Genomic DNA, 22424 nt, shown 5'->3' on the forward strand with positions numbered 1-22424 from the left:
CCGAGGGTCATCTAGTCCAACCCCCTGCGATGCAGGAATCTCAACTAAAACATCCATGACAGGTGGCCATCCAACCTCTGCTTCCAAACCTCCAAGGAAGGAGAGTCCACCACCCTCCTAGAGAGTCTGTTCCACTGCCTAACAGCTCTTACGGTCAGAAGGTTCTTCCTACACTTTGTCGGAAAGGCCTCTATGGGCATATATGGGCATTGTTGGCAACCGATGCCACACAGCATGGCACTATCCTGGTCCCCTACTCTAAGTAAGTTGATTTTGGAGCAACAAAAAACAGGACATAAAAACATGCTTGCTCCTGGTTTATTTCACTAACTACAGTGAAACCAGATATCTCTGAGTGTGGATGTCATGGGAAACTGTGGTTAGTTTTAAAACCAAATCACGTCTTTCTGATCTCTTCCAGTGGCATGCAAATGAAGTGAAGCATACACGCCTGACACTTGTGCAGACTCATTCACATTATTGAAAAATGAGATGTTTTTAACAGCTGAAGATGGAGTAGGTGCACTAGAGTTAAGCTGCAACAGCTAGCCAGTGCAGTTTTGGTTGGGAAGGGATTAACAGGGAACATGCTGTCTCCCAGCTTCCTGCTGAAACTTACAAATGATCAACAATGCAACTGCTTGACCCAGCAACCGTGAACAGACGCTATTCTGTCACACAAGGCTGGTTACACTCTCCCCACTAGACATGTTTGGGAGCACAAATGTAAACGTGAGCTCATTAAGTATTGCAAATATGTGACGGCATTTGCAAATTTCTTTAGGGTCTTTTGTTTTAAAGTGGAAGGCTGGAGTATGATTTCCTTCTAACTGATACCATGCCACAAGCAAAACACTTGAGAAAGTCCTAAGAGCAGGGGGAACACGGGGGGTCTGGGATTGCTCCTGGGGAAGTCTTCCAGTGGCTCAAACATTACTAGTAAGGGCACCAGGGATTTTGAGTTGCAAAGAATTAATCTTACAAGAGTACTTGCAGCAGGTAGTGAGTGGTGTGCAACCTTACAAATGTAAACAAACACTTTTTCAAAGATCAAAACTTGGGTTTAAAAAACACTGTGATGGCTGCATTCCTAGACACATTTACTTGGGATTAAATACTACTGGACTGACTTCCAGGATTGTGTTGTGTTTATCACTTTAAAGTAAACATGGAAGTTGATGTTCTAAATTGGGGGAAATTATGCTAAAATGTTTTTAATACTGAATTTAATATTTAAAAAAGCTATAATACCTTTTAATCTAGTCTTCTTCGTGACACTGTAGTTTGTGTAGGATCAATTATTTTGACATACCGTATTTTTCGCTCTATAAGACACACTTTTCCCCTCCTAAAAAGTAAGGGGAAATGTGTGTGCGTCTTATGGAGCAAATGCAGGCTGTGCAACTTTCACTGAAGCCAGGAGAGCAAGAGGGATTGGTGAGCACTGATCCCTCTTGCACTTCTGGCTTCGCTTCGCTGGAGAGGCGCTGTGCAGTTTTCCCTCTCTGTGCAGCGCCCCTTCAGTGAAGCGGGAGGAGAAATGGAAGGGGCTCAGTTTCTCCTGCCGCTTCGCTGAAGGGGCGCTGCGCATAGAGGTAGAGAATAATTTTTTTCTTGTTCTCCTCCTCTAAAACTAGGTGTGTCTTATGGTTGGGTGCGTCTTACAGAGCAAAAAATACGGTACCTTTTTCTGAGAGGACTGTACCATGTGTTATTTGGAATGTAGATTAGACTCTTGAAAACGAAGAGATTTTCTTATCAGTATAGTTCAGTGTCAGCTTTAGGCCTCAAAGCAGCATCTTTAACATTACAGGACCAGCATTCTCCTAGATATTTTTAGTCCTCAGCATCCATCTGCATGGCACTTCGTACCACTGGACCTCTTCTCCTTTCACTCATAGTGGTATTTGCCTATTATGGAGGCTCTCTGGAGAGGTTTAGTTCTTCTGCCGTGCCATGCCTCTTCCATGAGAGGCAGCAAAACACTTTCGAAGAATATGTTTCTTGTATTTCATAGTCAGCTCTCTGATGCAATGGCTGGATTCTTGAGTTCTGAAGATTGAGATGAGCTATTTAGTATGAACAACTTCATTGATTGCTTTCATTTGGGAGAAAACAGACGTAGCTTCTCCTAAAGATGCAGTTCCTCATAAATTTAACAAACAAAGAAGCTTCATAAAGGCCAATGCTGTCTCCCCACCCCTCCACTGCTGTTGTATCTGAACAAATCGTGAGCACAATGCTCTAATTCAGAAACAATCACAACTGTTGACAATAATGTCTCTATCTCTCAACAATCCTATAACTTTGCACCTCAAACCTGCATGTTTGATACCTCTGCGTGTTGTTTTGATACCTGCCCAGGAACCTTTTTTTGCATGTAGAAAAACAATTCAGGTTGAAGGTTAGGCTAGAACCTTTCTTCCTTATGAGGTAGTTTTCTAACAATCAGATCTCATTCACGTTTACTCAAGAAAACTTCACTGATTTCAGAAGGGTTTATCACCAAATAAGCATGCATAGGACAGCAACACAAATTCAGGGAATTGTTTACAGAAAATTTTATTAGAGTCTCAACAGAGCCAAACCACATAAGCATACACTAGAAAACGATCTGCATATTTCAAGAGGGGTGTTCACAAGATTGCATGACTTTAGCACAAATTAATTAATCTGGAAGAAACATAAACCCTAAATCCTACCCTTTTAGTCACTAAATGGGATTAGGACCATAATAACCATTCCACACTTTACAGAACTTTCTCAAAAACCACTTAACCAATCAGTTAATTCCTTAACACACTCCTCTTCCCATAATCCGGGTGACTGGGGAGATCCTGGAAGCCGCACTCTTTGCATCATTTAGTGACTCAGACAGCATGCATTAGATTCTTTAGTCTAGAATATATTCAGAGGCACAATGAGACAATTGTAAAAAGACAGCAATGCAAATCCTCAATGGGGTATCCAAGAGAGTCTCTGAAATGTGCTTATCTCATCGGTAATCTTCTGCATGCTCCTTTATTGTCACATCACGCTGTCTGGTGTTCTTAAATTCACAAGGGATACCTAAAACCAGAACCCAAAGCTCAACATAAAAAGCTCAGGCCTTAAATAAACGCTAAGTTAGGTGGTCTTTTTAACATAGAAGATCATTCTTAATCAGGGTGCTCAAAATAATTTTTGTAACCGTTTCCTAAAATCTACACACACACCCTGCCCCTGGTCCCATTGGCGAACATTCCAGTTGGCAAATATGCTTTCCCCCGCAGTGACCTATCATGTAACACTGTTCCTATAGGGCAGTGCTAACTAACCTGTGGCTATCCTGTGGCTATTGGACTCCAACTCCCATAAACCCCAGCCAGTATGGCTAACACATCAGGGATAGTGGGAAATAGAGTTCAACAACACTAGAGGGCCATCAGTGTTTAAAATTCATTTTGCAGGTGGCTATTGGCCGCTTGTGACCAAGCGAAGATGCCCATTCACCAGGATGGCACATGGCGTCACCATCTGCAGGTGCATGCCTGGGGATCCTTGGATTTTGACTCTTTTCACATACTAGCAATGCATCCTGTAAAAATTATATTTTATCTGCACAGAGTAAATTTCAGGAACCAAGAAGTCATATTGAAAAATGAGACTTTTGAGCTGTCTGGTCCCCAAATGGCAACCAGGCATTCCATTTGGGCAACTGCAACCCTGGTTTAACAAGCCATTTGGTGCCTAACTTCTATATCTGAGTTTCTAGCGCTGTTAGCCACTCCCTGCTCTAGGGTTTTCTATACTGCAACACTCCAATGCCACGTAATAACGGCTCCCCAGAAAACAGTTTTTAAATGCAGCACCAGCTTTGAAAATGCAAGGCTCCTCTCCAAGTGATTTCCCTTGCCTCTTTCCCCGTGTCAGACTTAACCGAGATTTAAAGTCACCAATCCAAGCACTACCCTTAATATAAACTATGGTTCTACCATAAACCTGAAACAGAAACCATGACTTTAAGTGGATTTGTAAACCACGGTTGGCACTAACTGTTGGTGTCAGGGAACTGCCATCAAAGGCACGGGAGAAGGAGAGGGTCTCTGATTCTGCAGGAGAAGGTCCTAGCGCTAGAGGGAGACTCAGCTGGGAAGAAGGGGAAGAGAATGAGTGTAACATCAGAGATCCAGGAGAGCAACTGGGACAGGGAGGTGCAGGGGCTCCAGGACTCTTCGTTGGAAGTTAGCGAGGAGAGCCCAAGCACCCCGCTGCCCACGCCCACCCTGCGCAGGAGACTCCCGCGCAGTGAGAGGCGGAAACGATTGGGCGTCAAACAACTATTATGTTGGCAACGCTTTAAGAAACGCCCACAGACAGATTCTACGAGTGACTAAGGGCAGCCACGCTGACATGGGCTGTGCAGTCTGGAGGGTTTACCCAGGCAATCTAATGCTCAAACGGAGCAGGATTACGCACGAGTAACTCCCAACCCATTATAGTTGGGCTTCACTACAACCAACTGCAAGTAATAGGTAGTCATGCACTGAAACATATTTTTTCTTCCTTCTTTTGAAAAGGAAAGAGGAACTCATTTCCAAACAGGGTGAGAAATTCAGAATGAAACAAAGGGTGTCTCACCAGCTGAACTATTTAGGCCTGGACCAAACATATATGAACTTCACCAGTCTCTTCCCAGGAAGGAGTTCCTCTGACCCTGCAATCTGTAACCCTTGAGGAAGGGCTTTAGCTCACTGGCAGAACATGCACTTTGCATTTTAAAAGCCCTAGGATTCAATCTCCAGCATTTCCAGGTAAGGTAGGAAATGTTTCCTGCCTGAAACCCAGGGAAGCTGTCTATGTCGACAGCACTGAACTAGATGTCCAGTGGTTTGAGTTGGCATAAGATGGCTTCATCTGTATGTTTTTAATCCAATGATGAAGGTGACCTGAAAATAGCAGAGCCTTTAATCAGTATCCTCTGGGCTCAGAGGGCTCATCTTGTCCTTGAATGATTGCAGTGTGGTTCACATTTTCAGTAGTTCGCATATACTTAAAACTAAAATATTGTTTAGCAGTTATCTGCAGAATCCAGTGCCTGGATGCAATTTTTGTATCTATCAACAGAAAGCCAAATTGGAGGGGGCGCCCATTTCGAAAAAGCACTTTAGAGAGGGATAATGAACTTTGCTCACAAACAGATGCTCATTTTCTTTATGGGATGATTGGCTTGGTTAACAAGATACTATAAATTTAAGAATGGCAGGAACATAGCATTGGGCTGAAGGGATTCTTAACTGTGTTTTCTCAGTTATTGCCCCTCATTATCATTGATGTCTCTGTCACAGTCAATACAGTGGTACCTTGGGTTAAATACTTAATTCGTTCCGGAGGTCCGTTCTTAACCTGAAGCACCACTTTAGCTAATGTGGCCTCCTGCTGCCGCCGTGCTGCCAGAGAACAATTTCTGTTCTCATCCTGAAGCAAAGTTCTTAATCCGCGGCACTATTTCTGGGTTAGCGGAGTCTGTAACCTGAAGCGTATGTAACCTGAAGCGTATGTAACCTGAGGTACCACTGTACTCAGATTGTGACCACCCTGAGGGCAAAGAACTGTCATTACAGTTATACCTCATGTTACGTTTGCTTCATGTTACGTTCTTTCAGGTTGCGTCCTGCGGCAACCTGGAAGTACCAGAAAAGGTTACTTCCGGGTTTCACTGCTCGCGCAGAATCGCTAAATCGCGTTTTGCGCAGGCGCACAAGCACCAAATCGTGCCGCGCACCTGTGCAGATATGACGCTTCAGGTTGCGCTCTTTTCATGTTGCGAATGGGCCTCTGGAACGGATCCTGTTCACAACCAGAGGTACCACTGTATTGCTCTCTAAAGCACCCAGTACACTGATTAAAGGTAAAGGTAAAGGGACCCCTGACCATTAGGTCCAGTCGTGACCATCTCTGGGGTTGCGGCACTCATCTCGCTTTATTGGCCGAGGGAGCCAGTGTACAGCGTCCGGGTCATGTGGCCAGCATGACTAAGCCACTTCTGGCGAACCAGAGCAGCACAGGGAAACGCCGTTTACCTTCCCGCCAGAGCGGTACCTATTTATCTACTTGCACTCTGACGTGCTTTTGAACTACTAGGTTGGCAGGAGCAGGGACCGAGCAACGGGAGCTCACCCCGTTGCGGGGATTCGAACCGCCGACCTTCTGATCAGCAAGTCCCTGATCAGACCCTGTTATGTTGACAGCAGAAACTCTAACCTAAGAGCTTCACCCTGCAAATCAACAAGGGCCTAGTGCATTAACAGATGCAGGAAAGAGCAAGCTTTATGTCATGAATCTGACCACTGCGTCCTCTGAAATGACTTCTACTGGCGCTTACTTCCAGGTATGTAGAAGCAGCAGCAGCAAGCCAGGTCAAAAACTAACCACAGTCTAAGAAAAACGCAAACGAGCCAAAACACACATTTGAATAAGAGCGAAATTAACTCATCCCCCCTCCCTCCATCTTTATGAAGTACATTCCCAAGTACTTTGTTGAAAGAAAAGTCCCATAAACACATTGCTTATTAAGGTCAGAAGTTTGACTTGATTTTATGCCAACATACGCTCCTCCTGCCAAAAATACTCTTCCGGCGTTCTGACTCAAGTCTGCATTACTAAAGCAGGAAAGTATCAACTGGTTACAGACAAGTAATGAATTCAAAACAAACCATCACCAGAAAGTCTCCAGCTATCACACTGAAGAGAAGCTGTGAGTCACCACCGCAACCACAATCTCTTTGTGTTGGCTGTCCCCTCGCCTGCTCCCACAACTGAAACCTAGACTAGGGGAGGAGAGCGAGGCAGTCATTTTGCAACTCTCTCTTGCAGTGAGTGACTCAGAATCACTCCTTGCTGGGGCTCAGAGGGGACCACAACAGTGGAAGTAGCTTTCATAATTAAGGAAGAAATCATTCCAGCAAACCAGTGCATCGTTTTTTCCCTTAATTGCCTCTCTGCATAAAGGTCATTTGCAGTGATGCAAACTTTCCGGAAAAAAGCTTGAATTGGGAGACTTTTCCTAGGGCGACGTGCACTATAAAATTTTCAGTTTTCACCCCAAAAAATTCAGATGTCCCTAGATAGTGTGTTCATGTTTATTTTTCCTGCATTTAGGAAACAAAACTGAAAACTAAGAAACTGTCAAGTTTCAAATACTGTATTTTCAAATGTTGTGTTTTCATTTGACATCCATTCATTGCTACTAATTTGTTATTTTTCTTATTGTTTATTTTTCCTGCATTTAGTAAACAAAACGGAAAAATTTGGAACCGTCACGTTTCACATATTGTATTTTCAAATATTCTATTATCAGCTGACATCCATTCACTGCTGCTAATTGACTTATGAAATAGACATTTTTCCATGGAAGTCTGCTGGGGTTTTTTTCTGCTCCACATCACTGGCTAGTGTCATAGCGGGGGAAAAGAACCCCGGACAAGTTTATCCAAAGAGGGCCTGAGTGACTTATCAGTGGCTCCCTTTGAATTCTATGGGGATAAAGCAAGCTAGGACACAGTTAAAAGGAGACTAAACCTGAATAGTTTTCAGGATTGCCGGTGTATGGCTGCAAAATAGCTTGGGAGGAATTCCATGTTGTTGTCCGTATAGTAAAAGCTATGGTTTTCCCAGTAGTGATGTATGGAAGTGAGAGCTGGACCATAAAGAAAGCTGATCGCCGAAGTATTGATGCTTTTGAATTATGGTGCTGGAGGAGACTCTTGAGAGTCCCATGGACTGCAAGAAGATCCAAACTCTCCATTCTTAAGGAAATCAGCCCTGAGTGCTCACTGGAAGGACAGATCCTGAAGCTGAGGCTCCAATATTTTGGCCACCTCATGAGAAGAAAAGACTCGCTGGAAAAGACCCTGATGTTGGGAAAGATGGAGGGCACAAGGAGAAGGGGACGACAGAGGACAAGATGGTTAGATAGTGTTCTCGAAGCTACCAGCATGAGTTTGACCAAACTGCGGGAGGTAATGGAAGACAGAAGTGCCTGGCGTGCTCTGGTCCATGGGGTCACGAAGAGTCGGACGCGACTAAACGACTAAACAACAACAACAACAACAAAATGGCTCCACCAGTGCAAACATTTCAGCTCGCCCAGCAGACCAATCTCCCCTCTCTGTCCTCCATGCTGTTCTAGGAGTTCTGCAGACACCCCAGAGCTGATCTGGGATGGCACCCAGGGGTTGGAGGGAGCCCTGTTTCACTAGGGCAAGGTGATCCAACACTTAACCTTCGAGGCCTTTTTGGTGGCCCTTTGCAACATTTGATGCCCCTTGTACCACCTTCCCAAAGCCGGGTAAGCGATATGCTGGGCTTTGGGAAGCGGTCAAATTTTCACCTTGTTGGGGGGAGCATGACATGGCAAAGTGTAGCCCTTTGGTTCCATACTCTTGCGGCCCACTTGGTATGAAATGTTGGACCGCCCTGCACTAGCAGAAATGTGTCGCCCTGGCTCCCACGAGCACACCTACATAGCTGGATCCGGCCCATTATCTTTAAGATAACGGATGCGGTTTGAGAGAGGGCACAGCTTCCCATATATCGCCTCTGGTCAACATTTGTATTGAAACAACACAGAAACCTACCAGACTTGAGGGGAAAGGGGGGTGAATTTACATGCTGTATGCAGTAATCCTTCTTGTTGGCCACTGTCAACTTTAAGAAACCAAAAAAGCAATCACCTCCACCTAACGTTCCCCCCCCCCTTTACAGGCAATTTTGACGAAAATTCTAACATCAGATATTATTTGGGGTTTTTCATCTTAAAAGCCAACGATTGAAACACCATCCCCTAAATCAATTTGCTTTGCAAGTATTCCAAAGTATTAAGAATACATCCACATACTATTCATCAAGTCTGCACAACGCATAGGCCCACCAACCATCTTTTGTGGCTTTCCCAAGCTCCCCCCCACCCTTTCAATACTCAGCATTTAGTCGCAGGCAGGGGCGGGAGTAGGCGGGCAGGGAGAATGCCAAACACTTGGCTGGCCGCAATATATGGTTGCTTTTGGAGGCTTGTTAAGATTCAGAGCCTCAACATATGTGAGCACACACATGCCGCACACATAGGAAGTTGCCAACCTGACTGAAGGAAGAACAGAATACGGAATCTAATGAAGAAACAAACATGAACTCTCTATGAAAACACGTACAGGAGCCAGCAGAAGTAAATCAGTTCCTTTGGCTGTTTTGTACATCAGAATATGCAAAAGGGAGACAGAGAGGGATTTTTTCACAATAACGCCTGCTAAACACAGCAATGGGTGGGAACAGATGATCCTTTGACCAAGTGATATAATTGTGACAAGGGTGCATGCTGCTGGCAAAGTGAGGCTATAAAAATACGCCAGGTATCACTGTTATCCGGGCAAGATGCAGACAGCCATTTTAACCACGTATCTGTACCTGATGTTCACAAAACACCAACTTATCACTTGACTGGAAAATACGGATGACTAATATGCTTCACGGCAACAGAGTTCGCTGGGGGTGTATTCTGTATGGACTTATTTGCACCACCATAGTAAGAATTTCACCGCCTACGTCAAAGCGCAGGTGAATCCTGTATTGTTCTGCTAAGCGCCGAGGGAGAATTTGACATTTTCAACCCTGACCAGAAATCTGGGGGGAACAGAGAAGTGCAAAGATTCCTCGCTGCTTGGCAGGATGGAACACGGAGCACATACAGGTAAGCAAACCTATCCTGGGGTAACCTCTCTCACCTGGCAGTAGTCAGGTTTCCAGGTGAGATTACCTGCATCATCTTGCAACGCGGCAAGCAGCTGCAGAAAGACAGATTACATCTATCTACCACCCGCTTACGAGGCAATTACATGTGCACACTCGATATTAACCCAGTAGCGCACGCGCGCACACACACACAAAAGAAACACCTGAGCATTAAAATATTCTTACCTGGGAAAGTATGCGGGTGGGGCGACCCTCTTTTAAGGCACTTGGAACAGAGGACATGCACAGTATAGTACAGGCCTGGCCATTCTTGAAGCAAGACATTCAGTTCTTCCACTAGTGGGGTTATGGCTTGCCAGGCTGTCCATATATTTGGTAAGGATGCATGACTAGCGATAGACAAAGTATCTGGCTGCTGGGTGCCTTTGGCAGGTCTATAACTTACTACGACAGGTACCTTCCCCCTGTAGGCATAGATCTGGTATTTCCCATCAGACCGCTGAACCACGTGGCTGTTGATCTGGACGCTGTAGCGGGCAAAGAGCCCCGGGGGGAAGATGAAGGGGAAGCTGTACTCAATCTGCAGCTGTTCAGCGACAAAGGACTGCCCACCCAGGTTGGAGCCGTTGATCCACGCCTCTGCGTGGGGCATCTCGTTCTTCACATAGCAAGGGAACTTGTACCATGCCGTCGCCCCGTTCAAGGGCTTGGACTTGGGCTTGTTGACGCAGTAGCAGAGACCCATCTTCTCCAACAGCTCCAGGATCAGCTGCAGGTCCTCTCTGCTCTGAATGTGGGGTTTGAGGAGCAGCCGAATGACATGAGCGGGGAGAAGCCCGTGGAGCAAAAAGCCTTCCACATAGTGGTGGAGCTGCGTGGCCTTCAGCTCGTCCACGTGGGCACTGCCAAGCAGTTTCTGGAGCAAGACCGCGGCATCCCGTTGGCAGAAGACGTTGAGGATGTCAATGAGCCTGGGCAAGTTGTGGAAAACGTATTCCCGAAGGGTGAGGTGCTCCTCAAAGTAGAGCAGCTTGCCGCTTTCGTGCAAGTAGGAAAGAGCACTCTGGAGACGGTCCTCCGTCAGCCCTGCCTGCAGGCCCAGCCGAGCCGAGTCCCACCAGCTGAGCCACAGCTGCTGACCCTGCGGTTGGAAGTGCAGCTCCTCCAGCACCTGCCAGGACCTTGGCAGCACTCGGTGCAAATTGGGAAAGATGTCTCTATGCTCGGCTACCGAAAGGAGCTTCTCTCGCAAGCGGCGTACCTGGCAGCAATCCCAGCAGCTGATAGGCAGCACCGGGGAAAGGATTTGGGGGCGGTGGTTGAGCAGATACTGGAACTGAGCTTTCTTCCGCCGCAGGTTCTTGTCCGACACCCCGTAGAAGGCGACGTGGGGGCTGGAGCAGCGCAGGTCGAAATCCTGCCCCAGGGCTTCGTCTACCTGCTGGGCCAGACTCTGGAGGCCCTCGTAGTCGCACTTCTCCTGCCGGGAGATCTGGCGGTGGATGTCTAAACACTTCTCTTCCACCTCCCGTTCAGCGCACAGGTCAGCGTGGGTGCCAACCATGCACACCACGGCATGGGGCACCTTTGCCCCCAGCCAGTGAAGGAAGTGCCCCACGGAGGGATAGAAACACTGCGGCACATAAGTGCTCAGGTTCACCACCAGCACATAGAGGGCTCCCGGAGAGAGGAAGAAGGGCTGGATCACGTCGTAACTTGGGTCTCCCGCCAGCTCGTACACAATGAAAGTCAGGCCCCTTTCCACGTCTGCAGTCCAGTCGGTCACCTCTATGCCTTTGCTGCTGCCTGGCAACCCGGCTGCGTAGGGAGCTGGGGACATAATGGGCCGTAGGGGAGGGTAATATCCTAAGTGCGCCTCCCCATTTATTTTTGGTGACGGGGCCAGCGGAGCATCGTCCTGCCGCTCAGCAGCAAAACATCCCACCTGGGTCTGCCCAGCAGCTTTCGGGGAAGGGTAAAAGAGCATGTCCCACTGCTCACTGGAGATACATCCCAAATGGGAACATTTCAGGGTCGAAGCTGGCAAAGGGGAAGCCTCTGGCTGCTCGACAATGGGGCAACGGCGTGGCTGTGCTTTGGGGGAAAGAGGCTGAGGGGGCAGGTCTCTGAGGGTCTGCATGAAGCACCCCTTGGCCCGAGCTCTCCCAGCGTCCTTGCAAGCTGCAGCGAAGGACAGCTCTCCACGCGCTTGTCCCTCGTCCTCCACGAGGCACTTCCGCAGCAGCGTCTTGCCTGCGTTTTTCAGGCCCATCAGGACCAGCTTGAGCCGGGGCTTGAGGGCAGGCTGGGAGTGGGCCAGCTCCTGCTGGTAGGCCGCGATGTAAGGGATGCCCTTCATGCAGACCTCGTAGGGTGGCTGAATCAGAGGGTTGTCTTTGATCTTCCAGAGGCTGATGCGGTTGAGTTGGCCAAAGCCCTCGGGCAGGATGGCGATCTGGTTGCCCTGCAGGACCAGCTCCTCCAGATGATGCAGCTGGACGATGGAGTCGGGCAGGTAGCGGATGCGGTTGTTGTCCAGCCACAGGGTCCGCAGCTGGCCCAGCTGGCACAGCCCAGCGGGCAGCAGGGTGAGCTGGTTGCGGCTCAGGTACAGCTCTTCCAAGCCAGGCAAGGCCAGCACAGCTGCGGGGAAGTCCGCCAGCCGGTTGGAGGAGAGGTTCAACATCTTGAGGCGCTGCAGGCCGCCAAATCCGGAGGGCAGGCCTCTCAAATGGTTCCCGTCCAGCATGAGGCTTTCCAGGGCCCCCAGCTGGCACAAGCCTTCCGGCAGGGCCGCCAAGCCTGTGCCGCTGAGCCACAAGATCTTCAGGCGCCGCAGGGCGGCGATGCCCTCGGGCAGGGCCCGCAGGTGCCGGTTGCCGGAGCAGTCCAGCTCCTCCAGGGAGCCCAGCGCCAGCAGCGCCGGAGGGAAGGCGGGAAGCTGGTTGTGGTCCACGTCGAGGGCGCGCAGCTGCTGCAGGCGGGCCAGGGCCTGGCCGGGCAGGCGGCTGAGGCGGTTGAAGCTCAAGTCCAGCTCCTCCAGCTGCCGCAGCTCGCCCAAGGCGTCGGGCAGCGCTCCGTCGCCGCCGGCGCCCAGCTGGTTGTGGCTGAGGCTGAGCTTGCGCAGCCCGCGCAGGAGCGCCAGCGCCGGGCCGTCGTCGCGCAGGGAGCGCAGGCGGTTGTGGCTCAGGTCGAGCTCGGCCAGGCGGCCCAGGTGCCCCAGGGCGGCGGCCGAGGGCAGCCTCGCCAGCCGGTTCCTGCGCATCGAGAGCGCGCTCAGGCTGCTGCCCACGGCGGCGCACAAGCCCTCGGGCAGCTCCTCCAAGCCGCGCCCGCTCAGGTTCAGCGTCTCCAGCGGCGACGGCGGCTCCTGCTCTTGCTGCAGCAGCAGCGCGGTCTTGGGCTCCGGCTCTGCCTGCGGGCCGCTCTCCTCCCGGGAGCCCAGCTCCAGCTGCCCGAGCTCGCTCCGCAGCTTGCCGGCGCGCAGGGCGGCGTCTCGCCACAGCCGGGCCGCTTCCTCCGGCCGCTCCGTCTCGGCCATAGCGCCGCCGCAGTCCTTAGGGCGCACCGAGGCGAGAGGAAAGATGGGCCCGGGCACCAGCGCCGCCCCCGCCGCCGCCGGGCTCCCTGCCGCAAGCCGGGCCTCGCCGCTGCAACGTAGCGCGGGGCTTCGCCATGGAGGAGGCTGCGCGCGTCTTGCGCTAGGCAAGGCTGCCGGCCGCAGGGATGATGTCCCGCCCGCCGCGCCTCTTCCTCCGCCGCCGCGCCCGGAGGAGCATCCTTTCTCCTGGGCGGCCGCTCCCAGCAAGGCGGCGGCGCCGGCCGATTCCCGAACCGGGACTTGAGGGGAGGGAACTGGAGGAGGTGCCCGTGGCGGCAGCGGCGGCAACAGCAGCGCCGCCCCTCGGCGCGTCAGGGCACGCCTGGTCGGAGCCGCCCTTGCAGGAGGAAAGGGCGCGCCAGCATTTTCCTCGCTTCCCTTTGCTGCCGGCTCACATCCCTGAACGAGGCTCGTCCTCCTCACCCAAAGGAGGCAACTCCGAGGGGCCAAGGTCCCTTAGCACCCCCCCATAAAATATTTGAGGGGGGCCAGGCCCCCCAGTTGATGGTCATTGCCATTCAAATGGAGTGTGCCTGCCCGAGCCAGGATTTATGTTGGGAGGGCAGGCTTTATGGGGGGGCAGAACCTCAGTTAAGTATTTTTATTGATTTATGGGGGCAACTGCCCCCCTTCTCCCCTGGCTATGCCCTTGCGTGTCCTATGATTGATTAGGTGGGGTGGGGCTTATCTCCCCCCCCCATATTTTATTCAAGTTGGCATTCCTGACGTCCCCTAAGGTTCAGAGCTGCAGGAAGCCAGTGTGTTCCAGGGACAGGTGTGCTGCAGTGTGAAAGCTCCATCTGTGTAAAAAAGATGCTAATTAAGGTAAAGGTAAAGGGACCCCTGACCATTAGGTCCAGTCGTGGCCGACTCTGGGGTTGCGGCGCTCATCTCGCTTTATTGGCCGAAGGAGCTGGCATACAGCTTTCGGGTCATGTGGCCAGCATGAGTAAGCCGCTTCTGGCGAACCAGAGCAGCGCACGGAAACGCCGTTTACCTTCCCGCCGGAGCGGTACCTATTTATCCACTTGCTCTTTGACGTGCTTTCGAACTGCTAGGTTGGCAGGATCAGGGACCAAGCAACGGGAGCTCACCCCGTCGGGGGATTCGAACCACCGACCTTCTGATCGGCAAGTCCTAGGCTCTGTGGTTTAACTCACAGCGCCACCCATTCACACATGCAAGGCAGAGCCAACCATTTAGTAGAAGTTGAGAGCTTTTAAATTCATTTTGGGGAGCGCTCCATACCTCTGTGTGTATGTGTGTGTGTTTATGAACTGGTTCAATCCATGAGGGAAATTCTCAGGAACAATACTTAACTGCCAATGTGGGGAAACCTTTGGCCTGCTTAGTGTTGCTGAAGTACAGCTCCCATCAGCCCCGGTATGTGCAGTGACCAGTGATGATGGGAACTGAAGTTCAGCAACATCGGGCAGCCCAAAGGTCCCCAACACCAGCACTACTGAAATAAATGAGAGCAACATGGGATCACTACTGCAGTTAGACAATGGTCTTGCCTCCTTGTCCTTCTCTACACTGCCCAACCCAAGCTTCTTGAGTTCTATTCCCACTTCCTTGTGGAGGAAGAAAAGATAGCAGTTAACTATTAGAGACCAAGGTTCACACAGGAGTCTGATTATTTACTTTTCGCTTTTGCTTTTGCTAATCTTTCCTCCAAGGAGCTCACAATCTACCTCACCCCAGCAGCCTTGTGAGGTTACCGTAGATCAGGTTGAGATATGTCTGTGATCATCCCCTGATGATCCGCTGTGATCCTTGAATAGGGGAAATAATAACCTTTTATTTAGACTGGAAAGGGTTTCCGGTCTTCCTTAAAATATTCTAAATTTGTATGTTTTAACAGTGCCATCCATTTTGCCATCTCTGCAATATGCCAAGATTTTCATCGGGTAATCATATGAAAGGATATTGTGAGTTGGACCCACCCGTACCTGGAGATGCTAGAAACTGAACCCAGGTCCTTCTAAATGCTAAGCATGTGCTCTGCCCACTGAGCTACAGCCTTCCTTTATGGTGGACAACTACCAGGACACCCGGGGCCTTGACCAATAATCTCTCCTGCCTAAGTAAAGTTAGGGTCAAACTGCACTTCCCACGATCAGGGGGGAAACAAAGGGCCAGGCTGCCAGGGCTGGAGTCAGATGCAGGTCAGCACAAAGAAGCAAGGCCAGTTGTCAGCGCTCAGTCAACTTTTTATTCAAGGGAATGAACATACAACTCAGCGACACTTCCCAGTAGGTCTTGCCCCTGTGGAGCAGTTGTCAGGACTGAGGTCCCTGCCTTTTAAGGCTCCTCCTCTCCCAAGCAGTCACAGAGGCCTTTCCGACTAAGTGTAAGGAATAACTTTCTGACAGTAAGAGCTGTTAGGCAGTGGAAGAGACTCTCTAGGAGGGTGGTGGACTCTCCTTCCTTGGAGGTTTTGAAGCAGAGGTTGGATGGCCACCTGTCATGGATGTTTTAGTTGAGATTCCTGCATCTCAGGAGGGTTGGACTAGATGACCCTCGGGGTTCTCTCAGGAAAAAGAAAAACCTTAAGAGTTCAGAAACTTCCTTTGGAGAAAGCACTTTTCCTCAGGATCCTGGACTTGCCATGTCCCTGAGCAGTCACTCTCCAGTCGCCATCAGCAGGTTCATCCTCAAAATGCTTTATTTGCCTTTTCAGCAACTGTCCTGTCTTTCTCTCCTTCCAAGGCAACCTGAGCCAACATGAAATTAGAAGGAACGGCTTTGTCCTCTCCTTGTCTTCTTTCTTTTTCCCCCACCTGCACATTTTCAGCTTCAGTAACAAAAACCCCCAACTTTCCCTTCATGAAATGGCTTCTCTGGTTGCCTTTTAAAAGAAATGCCTTCTATTTTCCCTACTCATCTTCCCTCTTCTTTAAGCAAACGTCATATTCATGTGCCCTTTCATGTACTTCCACTTTTCATCCTTCATTTATCTTCATTTTCTCTTGGCTTTTCCATTTAAGTATTTTTGATTTTCTTGATTCTCTTTAAAATCTCCATCTTGGTATTTTTCTGAGTTTTCAATTTAAATTTTGCTTGGCTAAACTCTTTTTTGGGGGGACTTTCTCAAGGTCCATCATCTGTCTACAATTTACTGTCCCTGTGTTATTAGGATTAAGTCTTCTTTGATCTTCTATTTACCTTCAGTTTCCTTTTAATCTGAAATTTAATGCCTCTCCTAACACCTTTTAGGGACAGATACCTGATGTGTGCAGTATTTGAAATCAACCACGAAAGAGATCACAGGTTAAAATTACCTGTGTCCCTTTTTAAAGTTGTAAATGATTAATTTCAGCAGTGAAATCCCTTCATTTACTCTATAAAAAATTCCCAATAGTTTTGAAAAGCAATCTAACTTGAGCTGGTTTCAGTTGCCTTTTCAAACCTGTTTCATCTTCCCAGCCTCCCTCTCCTAATCCCTCTGCCCCTTAACTCCTTCAGCTCTGACCAGTGAGAGGGCTAAAACCAGTACTATAGCCAGGGACAGGCTCACTCACTGGAATGTGGCTCGCTCCTTCCGCCACCTGTCATAATGACACATAAAAAAGTCCCTTGCAGCATCAATACAGTGGCTGCAAATGTCTTTATTTTTGACAGGGGGTCACTTCAGGGCTTTTATGGGAAATGAGTATTTTCTTTCCAAATTAAAACATTCTGGAAAGACAAGGGAACTGAATTTGTAATCCACCCAAATCTCATGGAGTACAAATTACAGGAACATCACCTGCACAGGAGAATAAGGGAAAGACTATAGGAAGAGGGGCTGGCTTGGATCTCAGTAGTGGCCCCCATTGAATTCTATGGAGCAAAGTAAATGGGCTGTACAGTTGGAAAAGTAATATGGGGTACAGCTGGAAAGGACAGCAGTTGCTTCTCACTCCTATGTATACATAACATTCTATGATAGAATGAATGAAGCCTGGGGGCTTGTTTTTAAAAAAAGTTAGCTTAAAAAGAAAGAAAGTGGTGGTTAATTTTAAATCATTACTCCTGTTTGTAGCATACTGGCCGTCTTTCCCTTGAAAATTGCTTTGTTGAAATATAATACCTGGTTGGTGGGTGGAAAACGTTTGAAGGACGCCATTGACCAACCGTCTCTCCTGCCTGCCCCCATAAGCACTCTTATTTTAGTCAAGCAAGCGATATTCTCAGAGAATATGCCTGAGCGGTTCAAGGAACAGATTTAGAAGTGATGAAAAGGAAGATATGATTTAAGCTAGTCCCCCTTCTTGGAACTGAAGGCCTCAACATAATTAGCAGTGATGATTGAAAGCAAAGCCCTATATGGACATTCTGTTTGCTTTCAGAGATCACTGCAGTTCAGGTTATACTGACTGGGGAAAGGTTTGAACTCGACCAGTGAATGCATTTTAAAGCCACAAGTCGTCCCTCCTGCTTGTTTGGTAGGAGTTACCTCAAGAAAAAGTTGTCTTGAGTCCTGTGCCTTTTAATAGTTGAACAGATTTTCTCTCCCCTACATAGCAAGCTTTACCAATCAGAATGCCTTCTTCTGTTCTACTATTAAGGAACACTGTCCTCTGCAATTCATCCTAGCGTATTGGTTTAAAATGTAAAGTATAGCATTGCTGACATACGGCCTTCCACAGCCCAGCTTTTCCATTCAGACTTGGTGGGTATGCAGCCTAACCCATCTGTAGCACAAAATATGTTGTTGTTGTTTAGTCGTTTAGTCGTGTCCGAATCTTCATGACCCCATGGACCAGAGCACGCCAGGCACTCCTGTCTTCCACTGCCTCCCACAGTTTGGTCAAACTCATGCTGGTAGCTTCGGGAACACTGTCCAACCATCTCGTCCTCTGTCATCCCCTTCTCCTTGTGTCCTCCATCTTTCCCAACATCAGGGTCTTTTCCAGGGAGTCTTCTCTTCTCACGAGGTGGCCAAAGTATTGGAGCTTCAGCTTCAGGATTTGTCCTTCCAGTGAGCACTCAGGGCTGATTTCCTTCAGAATGGAGAGGTTTGATCTTCTTGCAGTCCATGGGACTCTCAGGAGTCTCCTCCAGCACCATAATTCAAAGCATCAATTCTTCGCTATCAGCCTTCTTTATGGTCCAGCTCTCACTTCATTACATCACTACTGGGAAAACCATGGCTTTAAATACACGGACCTTTGTTGGCAAGGTGATGTCTCTGCTTTTTAAGATGTTGTCTAGGTTTGTCATTGCTTTTCTCCCAAGAAGCAGGCGTCTTTTAATTTTATGACTGCTGTCACCATCTGCAGTGATCATGGAGCCCAAGAAAGTAAAATCTCTCACTGACTCCATTTCTTCCCCTTCTATTTGCCAGGAGGTGATGGGCCCAGTGGCCATGATCTTCATTTTTTTGATGTTGAGCTTCAGACCATATTTTGCGCTCTCCTCTTTCACCCTCATTAAAAGGTTCTTCTCTCCTCTTTCACCCTCATTAAAAGGTTCTTAAAATCTACAAAAGATGTAGATTTTCCCAATCTGGAATCATTCATGCTCATCCCCAACATGCTGCTTTCAATTTAGAGTGTTTCTAGATTCTGCTATTCATGAGGTTGGATGTGCCTACTTGTTATGTGTTTGAAAACCCTCCTCTTCTTTTGGATATCCACATGTTTCCCTCCCTGCACATGGTCCAAGTGAACGAAGAAGGAAGTGGTGCTTGTAATCTTGATATACACCCACTCACAGCATCATTGGGCAGATGTGGATGTGCACACCCACACAGAAATTGTCAGGACTGCCGACAACTGTTTTCAAATGGACACACTGCAGGGGAATAAAAAAATCAATCTGCAATGAGCTTTCAATTTTGGAATGAAACGAGTGTTTTCACTGTGTACGCACTATACATTTACAGATGTTCAAAACATATTCCTCCAAAAAAATTCCCTGCATTGCAAGCGGTTGGACTAGATAATAATAATAATAAATAATAAATTTTATTTATATCCCGTCCACCCCAGCCGAAGCCGGGCTTAGGGCGGCTAACAACAATCAAATAATCAAACAGTAAAATAGTCACACAATCTAAAAATATTTCATTATAAAAATTAATTAAATCAAACTGATGATCACCCTTGTGGTCCCTTCCAACTCTATGATTATAACCCTTAACAAACTACAGTGCCCAGAATTCCTTGAGGGAAACAATGTGCTTTGAAGGCACAGGGCAGGTATCACTTAATGAGTCCCATCAGCAGAAGACCTGCACTAGGAGTAGCCACAATGGCATCATTAATAGAATTTTAGGATTGCGGAGTTGGAAGGGACCCTGAGGGTCATCTAGTCCAACCCCCTGTAAGTCAGGAATCTTTTGCCCAATGTGAGGCTCAAAACCACAACTCAGAGATTAAGAGTCTCATGCTCAGCTGACTGAGCTATTTGCCCTGGCGTTTCCATGACCTAGATGATAGAGAGGGCATCACTTCGGTCCCGCTAGCGCAGCTGTGTGACTTCACCCCTGGAGGTGCACTCCATTGTTTCTTGAGACAGAAAGATGCCAACAACTCTTGGAAGCCTTGACAAACTACAGTTCCCACGATTCCTTGAGGGAAGCCATGACTATAATGGTAAAGGTAAAGGGACCCCTGACCATTAGGTCCAGTCGTGACCATCTCTGGGGTTGCGGCGCTCATCTCGCTTTATTGGCCAAGGGAGCTGGCGTACAGCTTCCGGGTCATGTGGCCAGCATGACTAAGCCACTTCTGGCAAACCAAAGCAGCGCACGGAAACGCCGTTTACCTTCCCGCCGGAGCGGTACCTATTTATGTACTTGCACTCTGACGTGCTTTTGAACTGCTAGGTTGGCAGGAGCAGGGACCGAGCAACGGGAACTCACCCCGTCACGGGGATTCGAACTGCCGACCTTCAGATCGGCAAGTCCTAGGCTCTGTGGTTTAACCCACAGCGCCACCCGCATCCCTTGACTATAATGGTATGATACTGCTTTAAGTGTACAGTGCAGGTGGGGCTTTAGTTGGATACAACTCTTGAGTTTATTCATTTGGTTTGCTCATATGACATTTATGCAGCATATTTAAATAACCAAGATGGTAGGCTGGTCACTTATGCCAACTCATTTGCACTGCAAGGATGGCGCTCCACTGGGGCAATCCTTAGCAAGCCCTAAGGAGCAACACATTTTCTGGCTGTAGTCTTGAAGTCAAAATGCAGAGGCATAGTTGTGTTGAAGAAAAACAGCAGAGAACGTTGTGGTACTTTCAAGATGAAAACAAATGCATCTATGCAACTCGTCTGCCCAATTTGGTATGGTGTCCATCTGCTTTCAGTTGGGGGGAAAAGGAGAAAGAAAGAAAGAAAAAAGCTGTAGCTGGCTACAAAGAAACAATCCCAAAGCACAATTCAAAGTGTTGGTGTTGACCTTTAAAGCCCTAAACGGCCTCAGTCCTGTACACCTGAAGGAGCATCTCCACCCCCATCGTTCAGCCCGGACACTGAGATCCAGCGCCGAGGGCCTTCTGGCGGTTCCCTCACTGTGAGAAGTGAGGTTACAGGGAACCAGGCACAGGGCCTTCTTGGTAGTGGCGCCCACCCTGTGGAACACCGTCCCTTCAGATGTGAAGGAAATAAGCAACTATCCTATCTTTAAAAGACATCTGAAGGCAGCCCTGTTCAGGGAAGTTTTTAATATTTAACGCTGTACTGTTTTTAACACTTGATTGGGAGCCGCCCAGAGTGGCTGGGGAAACTCAGCCAGATGGGCGGGGTATAATTTATTATTATTATTATTATTATTATTATTATTATTATTATTATTCCTATTCCTAGCATCAGCTGGGAGCAGGGGTGCGAACTTGAATAAAATATTGGGGAGCCCAGGTAACTGATCACATAACATTGCACATGCACACCATTTGACTGGCAACGCCCATCAACTTGGGAGGGTGAGATGGCCCCCTCAAATATTTTATTGGGTGGTGGGCGGAACAGACCTCGGCCCCTAGGCTGGGATTGGTTTTAATTAACACAGCTCTCTCAATCCTGAGTGAGGACGGATTTGGCAGGGGGACATGGGAACGGCTGCCTCAGTAACAACTCCAACGCAAATAATCATCAGTGTGATCTGAGCTTGCAAATGCACCCAAGAGTTGTTACGATGAATGGCTCACACACACTGATATAAACGGATCTCTTTATCCCTCCTCCTCTCTCCCTCCTCTCTTTCCCTGCCTAATGAGCAAACAGTTTGCTGCAGTACACCGGTAGGATTTCCTCTCTCCTCCCCGTCCCCTTGGGAGTCTGCTGAGTGCTGCAGAACTGAGACAGTTGTGTATATATTATTCATGCCTCTCTGAAACGCAAAAGTAGGTGAGCGCTTGCACAGAACACATAAATACCACAAAGCGTTCCCCTTTTCCTGAAGACAGGAATGGAAGAGATTCTTGGGGACATTATTCTCTTGCTATCTGCAGCAAAAGTAAAGCCCATCAGAAAAATTCTTTCGTCCTCATGCCCAACTTAAGTACAGATTTAATTGTATTTTTTCCTGTTCATCCTGTCTTACTCTCTCTCCCCCCCCCATTTCCTTTCCTCCTGTTTTCACCCACTGTGGCAATTCAGCTCAGAAGTTCCTCAGGACACACAAACACACACACCTTGTTGTTGTTGTTGTTTAGTCGTGTCCGACTCTTCGTGACCCCATGGACCAGAGCACGCCAGGCACTCCTGACTTCCACTGCCTCCCGCAGTTTGGTCAAACTGATGCTGGTAGCTTCGAGAACACTCTCCAACCATCTCGTCCTCTGTCGTCCCCTTCTCCTTGTGCCCTCCATCTTTCCCAACATCAGGGTCTTTTCCAGGGAGTCTTCTCTTCTCATGAGGTGGCCAAAGTCTTGGAGTCTCAGCTTCACCTCTCAATAAAGCACCATATGCATGGAAGGCACTGAGTCAGCCGGTAGATTTATTATCTTGTTCAGTATTTAAATAATAATTTTAATACAATTCATTGATAAATGGCAATTAGTGACTACTATTGCATCAAACTGAATGAATTATTGCCCTGAGTTGCAGGTACAAATACACACACGAGGGAGGGAGGATGTAACGAGCAGTAGACATTCAC

At 48.3% G+C, this 22424-nt stretch overlaps 1 protein-coding gene across 1 annotated transcript in view; it reads right to left on the reverse strand.

The window, feature by feature from the left end:
* MFHAS1 (multifunctional ROCO family signaling regulator 1) overlaps window positions 1-13313 on the reverse strand; it is a 54229-nt gene extending 40916 nt beyond the window's left edge. Inside the window, exon 1 of the mRNA XM_082204596.1 lies at window positions 9952-13313. Coding sequence (XP_082060722.1) covers window positions 9952-13267 — 3316 coding nt within the window. The 5' untranslated portion in view covers window positions 13268-13313. The remainder of the gene's footprint in view (window positions 1-9951) is intronic.
* Between the last annotated feature and the right edge of the window lie 9111 nt (window positions 13314-22424).

This window comes from Podarcis vaucheri (genome assembly GCF_965113315.1).
Source record: "Podarcis vaucheri genome assembly, chromosome: 17".
Taxonomy (NCBI): domain Eukaryota; kingdom Metazoa; phylum Chordata; class Lepidosauria; order Squamata; family Lacertidae; genus Podarcis; species Podarcis vaucheri.